General features: G+C 36.5%; 1 protein-coding gene across 1 annotated transcript in view; it reads right to left on the bottom strand.

Moving 5' to 3' along the window:
• LOC306865991 (putative flavin-containing monoamine oxidase A) overlaps positions 1–13,708 on the bottom strand; it is a 43,024-nt gene that overhangs the window by 15,276 nt on the left and 14,040 nt on the right. The window contains exons 8-9 of the mRNA XM_079410916.1: positions 4,420–4,520; positions 3,161–3,319 (exon numbers count right to left, since the gene is read on the bottom strand). Of these exons, the coding sequence (XP_079267042.1) occupies positions 3,161–3,319; positions 4,420–4,520 (260 nt within the window). The remainder of the gene's footprint in view (positions 1–3,160; positions 3,320–4,419; positions 4,521–13,708) is intronic.

Genomic DNA, 13,708 nt, shown 5'->3' with positions numbered 1-13,708 from the left:
TGGGCTCTTCATACATCTGTAAGACCCAGAACTTGTCGACAAATGCATTGCAGAGTACATGACTCTTCATTTTACGGACAAATCTCAATTAATGGAGGTGAGAAAAGGGTATTTCAAAATAAAACACTACTTAATGACCTAATGCAAACTAGTAATGTTGTATTAGCAAATGAGAACCAGACTGGCTTGTCCATCTTATTCATTATGAATGAAGCGACCATAAACTCACTGCTCCTGTCTATAATGCATGACTACAGACGGTCTTGGAGGTTTATCATAAGAGGCGAGATGGAAATGTGCTTATCGGACCAGTTCATCTCAAAGAGGGAATTCTGGTCTCATCTGGTTTTCATGGATGTTAGCTGTAGGCTAGCTAATTTCTGCATGCAAGATGTGTGGCCTTCTTTGTTTGATTGAATGACGAGTGACAGATAAATCAATAGTTGGCCACATTATCAGTCAGGGAAAGTCTCTTTGAAGACTCAGAGCTGGAAATATTTGTTTTCCCAAGATAACACTTCCAGTTTAATCTGTACCAAAGACATTTGGCTAATCGCTAATCTGATATTGCTAGTTTACAGACAATTTGGTAGCAGAAAGACTAGCAATACAAGTATTATCTATATACTCTTATATTATATCTTAATACTTTGAATCGTTTTTGTGTTTTCAGTTTTAATTTTGATTTTAGTTTGTTTTAGTCATTTTATAACATGATTGTGTCATTTTTATTAGATGTTGCTTGTTTTAGCTTTAATTGCTTTATTTTCATTTTAGTTTTAGTAATTTTAGTACTTCAACCTAAAAAGTATTTTAGTTAAAGCTGCAGTCTGTAACTTTTTTTGGTTAAAAATGATTCGAAATCAATATTGGAGCAAGTACATAACCAGCCAGTGTTCAAAACTATTGCCTTACTTTAGCATGATTCACAACTGTTAGCTTATAATAATGTTTTCTAAATTGAGTTTTACGAGTAGGTTTTCGCAGGAAATTCGAGCATAGCACTGCATCATTACGTCACGTCTGTAAACATAAAGAAGTTGTCCCAGCTACTAGGCTATTGCATGTGACGATCCTGCAGGTGGCAGATCATTTACAGCCTTTTCTAACAGCAGCTAGATTAATTAAATATATAATTTTAATGGCGGATTGTAATACAGAAAGGATTGTGTTTATGAAACACATGTGAATGAAATTAAACTATATTCCAGTTTAAAATGTGCTTCTGATTACAGATAGCCTGGGATTACACAAGATTTGTATTTTAAAGAAAACTGGTTCTAAGGGAGCACAATTTGCTTTTTGGTTTAAAATCATTTCTTACTATGAAATTCGAATGGCATGACAATTAGATTAGATTGTACAGAAATTGAAATCTACACATTAATACACACTATATTCATAGTCACGCAATGCTGATATTGTTAACTAATAATTTGAGAATAAAGTATAACAGTAATAATATTTAGCACGGTTTGATGTGATATGAGCTAACAGATCGTTAGATTTAATCACCATTGGTAGTGCGATTTATTGTAAGGCTTTTTTCCTCAGTTGGTCTGAACAAATGTGGCAGACTTGTTACTTACTTGTTCAGATGACAATATATGGTGAAAATTCTTATTTGGGTCATATATTCCAAGACATAGGAGAGAATCTGTGATTGCGAAGTACAGTAAACATCCACACCGGTGCGTGACTGACTACCACACGTACACCTCAAAACATTAGCTTCATCCGAGCCGTGCCAGAGGACATCCAAAACAATTCCAGGTTTTCAAATAGAGATGGCGACAATGAGGCAAAACTTATGGATTGCAGCTTTAATTGCCATGCAAGGCAACATGGTAACACATTAGTAGAGACCAATTCTCACTATTAACTAGTTGCTTCTTAGCATGCCTATTAATACAATAATGGCTGTTTATTAGCATTTCTACATATTCTGCATTATCCTATTCTACAACATTAATCCTACCAATACCTTAACGTAGAAACTACCTCAGTAATTATTAATAAGCAGCAAATTAGTAGTTCATTGAGGCAAAAGTCATAATTAATGGTTTGTTAATAGCGAGAATTGGACCTTAAAATAAAGTCTGACCTGCAACATTTCTGAATTGAATTTGAATTTTTTTTTTTGTTTAATATTTACATTTTATTTCAGGTTTTATTTTAGGTTGATTCCATCTACCAAAACTATTTTAATAGCAACCAACAAGTCATTATTCTCCAGCAAAATGTAGCTCATGCTGGTTGAGCAAGACATTTTTTGCTTGTTTAGATACAATAAGTGGTCAAAGTTTTGTTGGGTAGCGTGGTTAACAGTTATTCCCTAGATGCTGTAAGTGGAATCAAAAGACCTTTGAAATGTACAGTAGTTGTGCAATCTAAACAAAAAATCTAATATTATATCATTTTTTTTGCAGATAATATTCTTAAATGGTAACACTTTAGAATAGAGAACACTTATTCACTATTAACTACAACTTTTGCCTCAATAAATTCCTAATTTGCTGCTTATTAATAGTTAGTAAGGTAGTTGTTAAGTTTAGGTATTGGGTAGGATTAGGGATGTAGAATTAAGGTCATGTAGAATAAGGCATTAATATGTGCTTAATTACAACTAATAGATGGCTAATATTCTAGTAATATGCATGCTAATAAGCAACTAGTTAAGAGACCCTAAAATAGTTACCTATTAAATAGCTAACCACCCATTCATTATAATACATGGTTTTGAAGGCTCTTAAAAGTGTGAAAAGAACTTTAAAATGGGAATGCTAACAGTTGTCTCCACATATTATAGACCTTCAAGTTCAGCGAGATGAAGAAAACAAGCACATGAGCTTCCAAAACCCAACCTATGGTTATGAGCAGCTCTGCCGGCCTCTTCAGCAGGGTATTGTGACTGCTATGCTTTACAAAGGCGGTTTTTGAGCAACTAAATGTCAATATATATATATATCTATTTTCACCTCTTGACTCATTGTCTCAGTATTCCCTCAAAGTGTGAAACTGAGAATAGACCTGACATATTAAACTTCCTTCTCTGTATCTCTCACTTTCTCTTTCCATTTCTCACTCTTGCTATATGCTATTAAAATGCATTGCTCTCTTTCCCAAACCCTCACTTTCATTCTCTCTATCTGTCTCTCACCTTTCTGTCGCACCAGTCACGGGCCTGTACTCCAGTGATGAACCCCACCAGCGCAGGATTGCCTCTGGGGCTGGTGGCATCAAATGTGACGCTTAAAGGGCAGTCCTCGGAGGGACGTGCCACAATTTCCCCTGAGAAACCTTTTTCCTTCCAAAATGCCTGTGAAGTCAGATAACAAAAGCAGAGAATGAACAGCCTTGAAAAAGAAAAACATTCATTCTTTATTAACCAGCGCAATGCTGAAAAACAGACATTATCTGCACAAATGTCAACTATATTTGCATAAATTGTAATTTTTATAATTTATATATATATATATATATATATATATATATATATATATATATATATATATATATATATATATATATATATATATTTATAGAAAGTTAAAAACTAATTATACAAGCTATTTAAAATATTTTACTGGCAAAAATGTAAAACAAAATGTGTTTATGTGGTATTTCTCAATTTCAAAGTCAATTTGGATAAAATAATTTGCTAAATGAACAAGTATAAAATGTAAATATATTATTTGCATACTTATGGAGCTCCCATATGTAACTTCAACAGCATTCATAAATGTGTTATACATAATTCATGAACATATGCAATTAAAGATAATAATAAAAGATTAAAACACATTTTTAAGGGTATCATGGACTAACAATTAGCGTATAAGTGCATTGTGCAGAAAAGGTTCTCATGCAAACATTCACAACAGGGTTAATCTATCATTTTGTTACTCTGAAATACAACTTACTACAGAGTTACTTGATTATTACATTTGTGATAACCACCATTTCATATTAACGTAATCTTAAAAGTTTCACAGCCAACTCTGGGAGTGATTTTTGTTTATGTTTGGTTTTCAGTGGGCTCTAATTGTGCAAACTTATCATTATCTTTAAACATTTAATACACAAGTAATGAGTGAATACTCCTATTATCTTATTTAATATGCAAAAGATGTTCAAAAACAGCTTTCACAGTTGACAGACAAATCGTATCCTCTGATTAAGGTGGCATCTCCAGTCACTGCAGAGCCAAGATTAAATATTAAATTAAAGCGAGGGCTTATGCTGAATGTGCTAGTCAGAGCACTAGGAGGCAGCTTTCCATGCCTCTGCACATTTTAACTTCATTATAGAGTTGAATGCAATAGAGCTGTAGGGGAAGTGACTGCACTGTGCTGGGAAAGCTGGGAAAAGCCAGTAAGCTGGTTGTGGGTAAGTGGATGGGTTATGCGTGTTACTCACAGTGGGGTACGTGACGATAAACTTCATCATGTGGCCGATAGGCAGGCACTGGGTGAGGTGCTGGCGCTCAGCCGGCAGGGCAGGCTCATAACGGATCTGGGCTGAAAGGGAGGGCATAATCAGAGTGCCACTGAATTAAATAAGAGCCATTTAGCACTAGAAAACGAATGATACTGACATTAAATAGGAAAGACAGCTCTGTTCTTACAATTGACCCCTCACAAAAACCCACCCTCCTTAGTTACTGTTGCTAGGCATGCTTCTCTTATACTACACACCACGTTCTTACGCAGTGAAAATACATCGCAGAGCAAAGAGGAAACTGACAACGTGCCTACAGACAAGACAGGACAGGTTACTTCTGGTATGAATCAGAAGTATTTCAATAAATACCTTTTTGTGGCTCTTTAATGTATCGTGACAGATTACTATATTGCCCTAGTGAAAGTGGTACATGTGAACCGAGCGTCTTTTCATATTTACTTAAAGCATAATGAACATGAATGAACATCAGAACTTATTTTATTTCCACAGAAAGACATTAATACACAATATTTTTCAAGTTAATCTACTATCCAGGGGTGCGTTTCCCAAAAGCATCCTTAGCTAACTATGGTGGTAAGTCCCATTGAACTCTATTGATAACGATGTAACTTGCGACCATAGTTGCTTTTGGGAAATGCACCCCTGTCTGATTTGTTTGTCGGGCAAGATGGTGGATTCGGCATTATGATTGGTCAGAAGGCCTGTAAATCAAGCTCTTTGCGAACGGTCAAATGCTAGGACCCATTTTTCTAAACTTAGGTCACATTTTCAAAACTCTTCCAAAAAAAAAATATTGGCGTAGAAACTATTTTTACTCTAATTACAACTAATTACAAAGAAACCACAATTGAGTTAAGCATGACATTTTTGAGTAGAAGGACTGATAGAAAGATAGATTTACCATATCATACTTCAATGATCTTTGTTTTAAAAATTTACTTCAAAAACTTAAATAAGTGCAGTTATCACAACAGCAGTCAATGTGGACTAAACTGGAGGCCACTTTTTTATTGTTGGAGCACAAAATACATTCATTGTCTACGCCTTTCAAATTACATGAATTATTTTCATACTCAGACACAACCACCACCATTGTGCCTATTTGCACGTTTACATAGCTGTTAAACCTCTGCTACATTTCTACAGTAAGACTATATTGAAATAATTCCACATCTTAAAAAAAGAAATTCTATCAAACAATTAGTGAAAACAACTGTAACAGGTTTTAGGCATTCAATTTCAATACCATCTCCACAAAAGAGGACTTGCCCTTATGAAAATTAACTATGGTTTTACTACAAATAAAACCAAAAACAAACAACAACAACAAAAAAAAAATACACACACAAAAAAAGGTAAATATGGTAACCACAAATCACCCATGGTTTCACTACACTACACTAACACACTAACTATAGTTCAACCATTGTATTTATAGTAAAACTGTGGTTGCTACACACAAACAAAAAAAATCAAACAAACAAACAAACACACACAACACATGGTTCATGTAAAAATGGACCATATAACATAAACTGCAATGAATTCCAAACAGTAGAGAGCTGTCAAAGAAACATTTACATTTATTCATTTAGCTGACGCTTTTATCCAAAGCGACTTACAATTGCTATATATGTCAGAGGTCGCACACCTCTGGAGCAACTAGGGGTTAAGTGTCTTGCTCAGGGACACATTGGTGTCTCACAGTGGAATCGAACCCGGGTCTCTCACACCAAAGGCATGTGTCTTATCCACTGCGCCATCACCACCCCTACATTTACAAAAGAAATCACTGTATAATTCTATTTGTTGTTATTGTTTTTAAAGTATTGTTTTTTGGACGACTGTTGGGTGACAACCTTGCTAGTGTTATGATAAAATGACTTGATTTGAGACAGTATTAGAGCCCTGCACAGGCCTCAAATTTAGGCCCTAGCCCGGCCTTGAGACGCTTAACAGTTCAAGCATATAACAATGTTTAAAGCGCGCTTTGCAGAACATGGAGGCGGCAGCATGATCACTTGCATTTTTTTTCAGTGGAAACAACTTAAAATACTTCGTCATTTTTTCTAATAAAGGTAAGAGTAATACACCATTCGGAACTGTGAAGGGTCTACTTTTTTGCGTGCACTCACAATATCAACAAAACGTTGTGAATTTATAAAATAAAGAAAACAAACATGATGCGCTTTCTGCCGTCTCGGTCTTGAACAGGAGCGCTTCACAAAAATGAACCGAAACTCAGCCAATACATGGCTCACAGACATGTTAATAATATGCAACATTTCAAGAATCACATCAGCAGCCATCTTGGATTTATATTTTCAAAAAGCTCATCGCTGTGTTTTTCTTAATAGTACATTGGGTACATTCTACTATAGTCTCAGAGCAAAGTACACATCTATGATGCCTTAAAATTCTGCCTACGTAGGCAGCTCACTAGGTTTTGGAATGTCTTGCTGACACGGATTCTGGGATACTGTTTATACATTGGATTTAGGGGGCGTTATAGAGGACAGGACAGGACTGAATAGAAATATGTGCTTAAAGAGAAATGGAAAACAGCAAATGGATTCAAAGATATGAAAGGGAAAAATGGTACGCGCAGGAACACAGACAGGAAGAATATGGTATAGAATAACTGATAGGTCTCAGATCATCCTTTGGTATTGATTCAGGTGGCTATACCTTCTAATCAAGCAGCACTTTGGCAAATTGGATCTAATACCCCAGTGATTAGCTTTCCATGAAATTGCCAATCTATTAAAGAATCCCTGAGATTTAACACTACTACTTTGTTTTCCTAAAAGCCGTAATTAAGGCTTAGCCATTTTGTGAGTGTAAGTGTGGGGTATCCAATAACTTTATGTGCAGCCTTCAGAGCCATCCCTACGCCTGAGTAACACAAACAGTGCCAGAAGGGACACTGGCCTCATTTTTGACGAGACAGCCATCTGGCGACAAGCCAACATGTCAGCTATAGCCCTTTGAAGAGGGGGTACAATAATAAATTGTCGTCTGCTGCTCAGTCGGTCACTTGAAACACATACTTTACAGTCTAACAGTAAAACCTGTGTGAAAAAGAACTTATGGAAATAATATACTTTAAAACAACTTATTTAAGTGCAAACTCAATTAAAAGTTTTTTGGAGACATAATTGCATTTTATTTATAATGAGATGTATTTTAGTTTACATTTAGTTAATTTACCCCTACACACTTGTTTACGCCTAGTTAGTTTACATTTATAGTTTACGCCTGGCTAATGATTTGCAAAGTTATCATTATGTTATGACTTTATTTGCTGAGGCACAGAACCATTAACTAATTTTTAACTAATATGTCATTGTGCTTATGGATTTTGAATTAGTTCATGTTCATTTTGAATTAGTCGTGCCTCAACAAGTAAAGTCGTAACATGATACCTTTGCAAATCATTAGCTAATGATTAATTAAAGCAGACAACTGGAAGTTGAGATGCATGCTTCAACCCACTGTGGTAATTAACGTATGAATTTACACTATTAGTTAATATAATATGTTATTAGGGAATTAATACTTTATGACACAATTAACTATTGATTACTGAATCTATGAATCATAGAGAATGTTCATTAGTTGTTGATGCAGTAATTATTAATAAATGGTTTAGTTTGTCATGAGTTATACATTAACTCATGATTATCTGTACATTAGTTTAGCATGAATTAATGCATATTAGTGGCACCGTATTGTAAAGTGTTACCACTTTATCTAACCAGAGGTCATGACCATTACCATAGTACCAAGTTGACCAACTTAACTTCCTCTAATGATAACTATATAATCATGCTGTGATTTCTCACGTCCACTTTTTCTATGTAGACCTGCATGTTTGCCACTCTCGTAAACACTACATGCACAAATCGGTGGGGCGGGGATAAAAATGCAGTGTAGAATCGATGGGTGGGGCTAAACAGGCAGCGCTGTAGAATCGGTGGGTGGGGCTAAACAGGCAGCGCTGTAGAATCGGTGGGTGGGGCTAAACAGGCAGCCCTGTAGAATCGATGGGTGGGGCTAAACAGGCAGCGCTGTAGAATCGGTGGGTGGGGCTAAACAGGCAGCCCTGTAGAATCGGTGGGTGGGGCTAAACAGGCAGTGCTGTAGAATCGGTGGGTGGGGCTAAACAGGCAGTAATGTTGAAGCAGCCGTTGATTTTCTGACATCATAGAGTAGAACATTCCAAAAGCTTTCCTTTTGTCAGAATGCTTTCAATATAAGGTGTTTTTAGACTAACGACAAAGGATGTATCTCCATCAGCTCCCTTGTTCAGTAGTCAGGGCACTGATCAGGCAGTAGGCCATTTTAAGGGCTGTATCAATTGCAAAATCCTTCCAGTGCACTGGAAGGTTTGCTACCTGAAATATCTCACAGTGCATCGCAAATTCTAGGGAGCATCAGTGCTCACTAAGCGTGAAACATTATCCATACAAGCCAACTCTGTAATATAATGACGAGTATTAGAAGATTTGAAAGGACAAACAAAAGAGATAAGTCCTGTCTGTTGTTAATTAATTGGTGATGTTCTACTATGTTGTCAGTTGACGTTGTACGTAGTCATGTCTCCGGAAGCTGAGTGATCACTGTCCCAATGTGAAGTGAGCCAGGGTACTTACCAGTGACCGAATTTGTGTACACGATGTAGAGATTTACGAGCTCAGGGCAAGGGAGCGGATTGAGATGCACCCAAAGTTTTGAGTTCTGAAACTTAGAGGATGTTTTAAAGTAAAATGACCTCTTACATGTCAAGTGAATTTTTTTTTCTCAGTTCAGGACCCCTTTAAAACAAAGTAATGCAAGAAACATGTATTTCTTCAGTTTTGACACCAAATGTAAACAAACATGAGTAAAACAGATGTACACACTATTCCCTCAAGATGTTATGTACACAGTCTTATACTTCCCTATTTTCCAATTTTCAAATACTTTTTAGCTTTGAGTGAAATGTTTTAATGCTGTTATTCATTTGGGAGCTGGCTAAATGAGTAGGGAAAAAATACTTTCAGAATACTTCCAACGTTACTTAAAAAGCTGCAGGTCACTGTCATGCCAGCTGAATGGGTGTTTTGATATCTCAACTAAATGAATATGATTATCTAAAAAGCCAGAGCGGGGTTATTGTAACAAAAGGGACATAAAAGGGAGCTTGGATACTGTTAAGAAGGAAATAGTCACTAAACCATCTGTAAAATATTCAGCAAATCACCCAACATCATTCAACTGGATCCAGCACTACGCAGAAAAGTATTTTAATTGGAGCGGATGTTAATAATTGTCTCTATCCTGACAATGAAAAATAAAACAAGACAAGCAAAGCAGAGAAGCGCTATGCGTGGAATTATATTAAGCGACTGCAATCAGAAAGAGATATTTTGATTACATTATGTTTCACGAATGTTGCTAATTGAACAAGAGGCTCTGATTAGCACATTTCCATTGGGTTAACCTTCTCCCAAAGGACTTTCCAACATGTTAATGAATAAAACAAACCACAAAACATGCTAATGCATCTTTTCGTAACCATGATTTATGTGCAATTGTTTACATGTGACCGACAATCCCATGTCAACCCACATGAATCTGTCTCTCTGAAGGGCTGTGATGGCAGACGGTGGAAACAGATCTAATTTAGCCGCACTGACTGAGCCGTGGAGTTGCTCTCATTGATTGAGAGCGATCGCTCTGCGCCTGGCAGTCCATCATAAATGCATGCTTGTAAGCGACAGCGGCTGTCTGCTTACTTCAATATGCTAGACATTAGGAAATAGCATTGCTGCAACACCACCTTTCTGGCAGGCAAACAGAAGGACAGAAGAGTGAATTCATTTACGCAGCTTTTGAAGAAATACCATATTTGTGTGGTTTTATATCAATTATATATCAATGGCAGCAGTAATTCATCTAATAACAATCAAATTATGAAGTTAGTGTTAAACAGACATATACTGTATCAAAAAAGTGGAGTACTGTCATTTTAACAAAGCATTCAGGGAATGACACTGTAAAGGTCAGTGAAGTGCTCCACAACCGAGCATTGAGAAATAGGCTGGAGAATGGTGCAATGGTTTGTCTGTACCTGCTTTACATGAATCCTTTAGTGAACCAGGTGTTAAAACAATAATGCAAATAAATAACACTAGCTTTGTGGCTGCAGTTCATGCTTTGGTGAATTCCCTGGATATTTTTCAGCCCATATTTTAGTTCCTCTTACACTTCTGTCAGTCTATCCCTCTATATTTTGCCCTCAGGATTTTTTTTTTTTTTTTTTTTTTTTATTTGTGTTGTCTCTGTTCCCCCTCACTCGTTGACATCTGTCACCTCTGTTACTCAGGTGGCCGTGAGTGGTGAAACAGACATTTCTAGCATAACCTCAGGCTAATGGGCCACAGGTGCTCTCAGCATTTCTGTAAGATTCTCCCACCTGCCTACTAGAGCCTTGGGGAAAACTGTACTTAAAAAAGAAAGAAAACAGGGGGTGGGAAAGAAGAAAAAAAGAAAAAAAAAAAGAACATTTCACTTGTTCACACAACTTTTGCACCGAAACAAAAAATTCTGGACATAGTAGGCTGAAAACCAAGAATGCTTGTTTTCAATTAGCGTTTTGAATAATGAAACAAATTATTATCTAAATTAATACAAATATAAATTTTGCATACTTTTTAATATAAAACTTTTAAATAATTTCAAAAATACTTTACAACGGTGTAGATATAAAAACACATTAGCATCATCCTTCTCAACACATTTCAGAATTCTGTCCAATCAAATGTGCCCTAGAATGACACTGTTCCTCCCCCAATACCAATATTTAGGCCTACATTTAAAATTTATGTATTTGAATTGCATATTAAATTTTCATCCAATTTAATTATAGTTTTAACAAACAAATCAATCAACTTAATGCAAGCTTAATGTAATGCATATTTGTCACCCATAGAAAAAAAAGAAATAGTTAAGACACGGGTAAGATTTTTGTAATTGTACTAATAAACAGAATAAAAGGCACAACGTTTTAAAAACATAATAACAGGGTCTATATACTTTTCCAGTATGTTTGGATCTCATATATTTGAACTAACTGAATATTGCTTGTTCTACAGCTAGCCATGTTTGTGCTTTTTAACTGAATAAATATAATTGTTTTCAGTTAGCAGGTGCTTACAAACAGCAAGTTAAATATTGTTAAGCAATTAGAATAATTGTCTTTGAAATTGATTATTTAAATAAAATGAAATAGATATAAACTATGCAAAGATTTCAGTGCAGAAATCGCTGTTTATTAAAGTAAGGTAACTGTATAATACAAATGTGTGGACATTTTATTTGCAACTCAAATACAAATACAATTTTAGAATTTTTTTTTTCAATGTTTCCTGTCCATTGCCCAGACTTCCAGTTTGAATAAGAAACTGGAAGTCTGAAACTGGAATAATTTTCTCCCAAAACCATTCTATTAGGTGTTAAAAGTGCTGTTCACATTTTCTTTTTTCTTTTGTCAAAACTTTCATAGAATGCCATTTTCAGTTGAAAATTCCAGTGCCCAAAATCTGCAGCATCCTTTGTTCCCATTCACACACCCACCCTGCCTTCATTTATCTGTGAATGGCAAAGTGATACCAGCAGTTTGCTAATTAAAGGTTTGGGCATAAAGCCTGTGCTGTTGAAAGCATTCCCAAAGCGCAGGGAAACTGGAAACATCCCGGCACTTTTAAACCAAAAAGAAATCAGCTTATACTTGGTTGTAAACACCTTAAAAATAGGTCATGGCAGTCAAACGGATGCTAATGCTTCCCTGCAGTATAAAAAGTCCTCTAAGTAAAACTCTGAGTGACGCGTCTGTAAGGTTTCTTGCCACCACTGTAGTCCGCCGTCACTGGAGATGCTCTCTCATCAAAGTGGAGTCGATGGGAGGCTGGGCCGGGGACCGTTTTCTCTGCCAGTCAGCTCAAATTGCATGCAGCTGCAGTGCCAGCTTAGTCAGGTACAGCATTTTGGAGGAAGACTTGGGAGTTATATATAGCATCCAACCAGCTGCACCCGGTTATGCTTCGAACATGCCACTAACCCACCGCAGGAACGCGTCCAAACTCAGTTGAGCATCCGAACGCCAACCAAAATACCAAGACAAAAAGCCAATACATCCCACAACCTGACTAATCGCAGGCATATTGTAGGCTTGGTGCAGCAAAGCATGAATACTTCATGGGTTTATACAGCTACACACGCGCCCACGCACAACAATCCCAGCAAACACACACACACGTTAATTTCTCATGGTTGCCCACGCACACCCACATTTCATATTCTGTCCTCTCCCCAACTGACAGAGAAATCCAGGATTGCATATAAGGTTTAACACGCTTATTTAAAGCGATCGCTAGAAGACGTCCGTCTCACTGACTTTCCTCATGACTGGCATTCCCTGCGACCTCTAAAGTAAACAAATATCTAAATCGCTGACTGTAAAGCCAGGGGAAGAGTGGCTAATTTACATCGAGTCCTATTAGATGAATAGTTCACACCAAACCTAATATTCGGTCATTGTTTATTCACCCTTATGTTGTTGCAAACCTGTATGTTGCTATTTGTTTTATCTGTGGAACAGAAAAGTAGACTTTAGACTTTTAGTAGACTTTGGTAACGAAAAAAAGAAAGAAAATAAATGCATCTCTTAACGTGCAACAGCAGTTCATGGGTTCTAAAAAGGTCTAATAATACCACAAAAGCACAGTGAAGTATTACACAAACTGCCCTTATTACTTCACACCTATGCTACTTGTGTTGAGCTTGAATTGCAAGGAGATTTGGAAAAACATATGGGAAAATAACAACAAATGAGTTTGGAATGATACTGAAGTCACATTTTTTTTTTTTGGGTGAACTATTCCTTTAAATGTTTAATATAATATGAAACTCAATAATGAGAATATACATAGAGAGGCAGCTCTTGTGGGCTGCCAGTAGAACATAAGTTTTCAATTACCTGGCATGGCAAAATGAAGCACAATAAAGTACTATCAAGTCAAGCAGTTCATTAATCATTGAAATGGAGGTGGTGGGGGAGTGACTTCACTCATTATAAAAGATAGATGGATGGGAGGTTAAAACATTGGTCTACATCAGCCCAGATGACAAGATGACACACAGTGGGACACGCTAACACTCCAGTGAGTGAGTCAATAGGCGTTACAGACCCTGTAGGTGT

This window comes from Barbus barbus (assembly GCF_936440315.1).
Source record: "Barbus barbus genome assembly, chromosome: 47".
Taxonomy (NCBI): Eukaryota; Metazoa; Chordata; class Actinopteri; order Cypriniformes; family Cyprinidae; genus Barbus; species Barbus barbus.
This window is presented reverse-complemented; position numbering and strand designations above follow the sequence as displayed.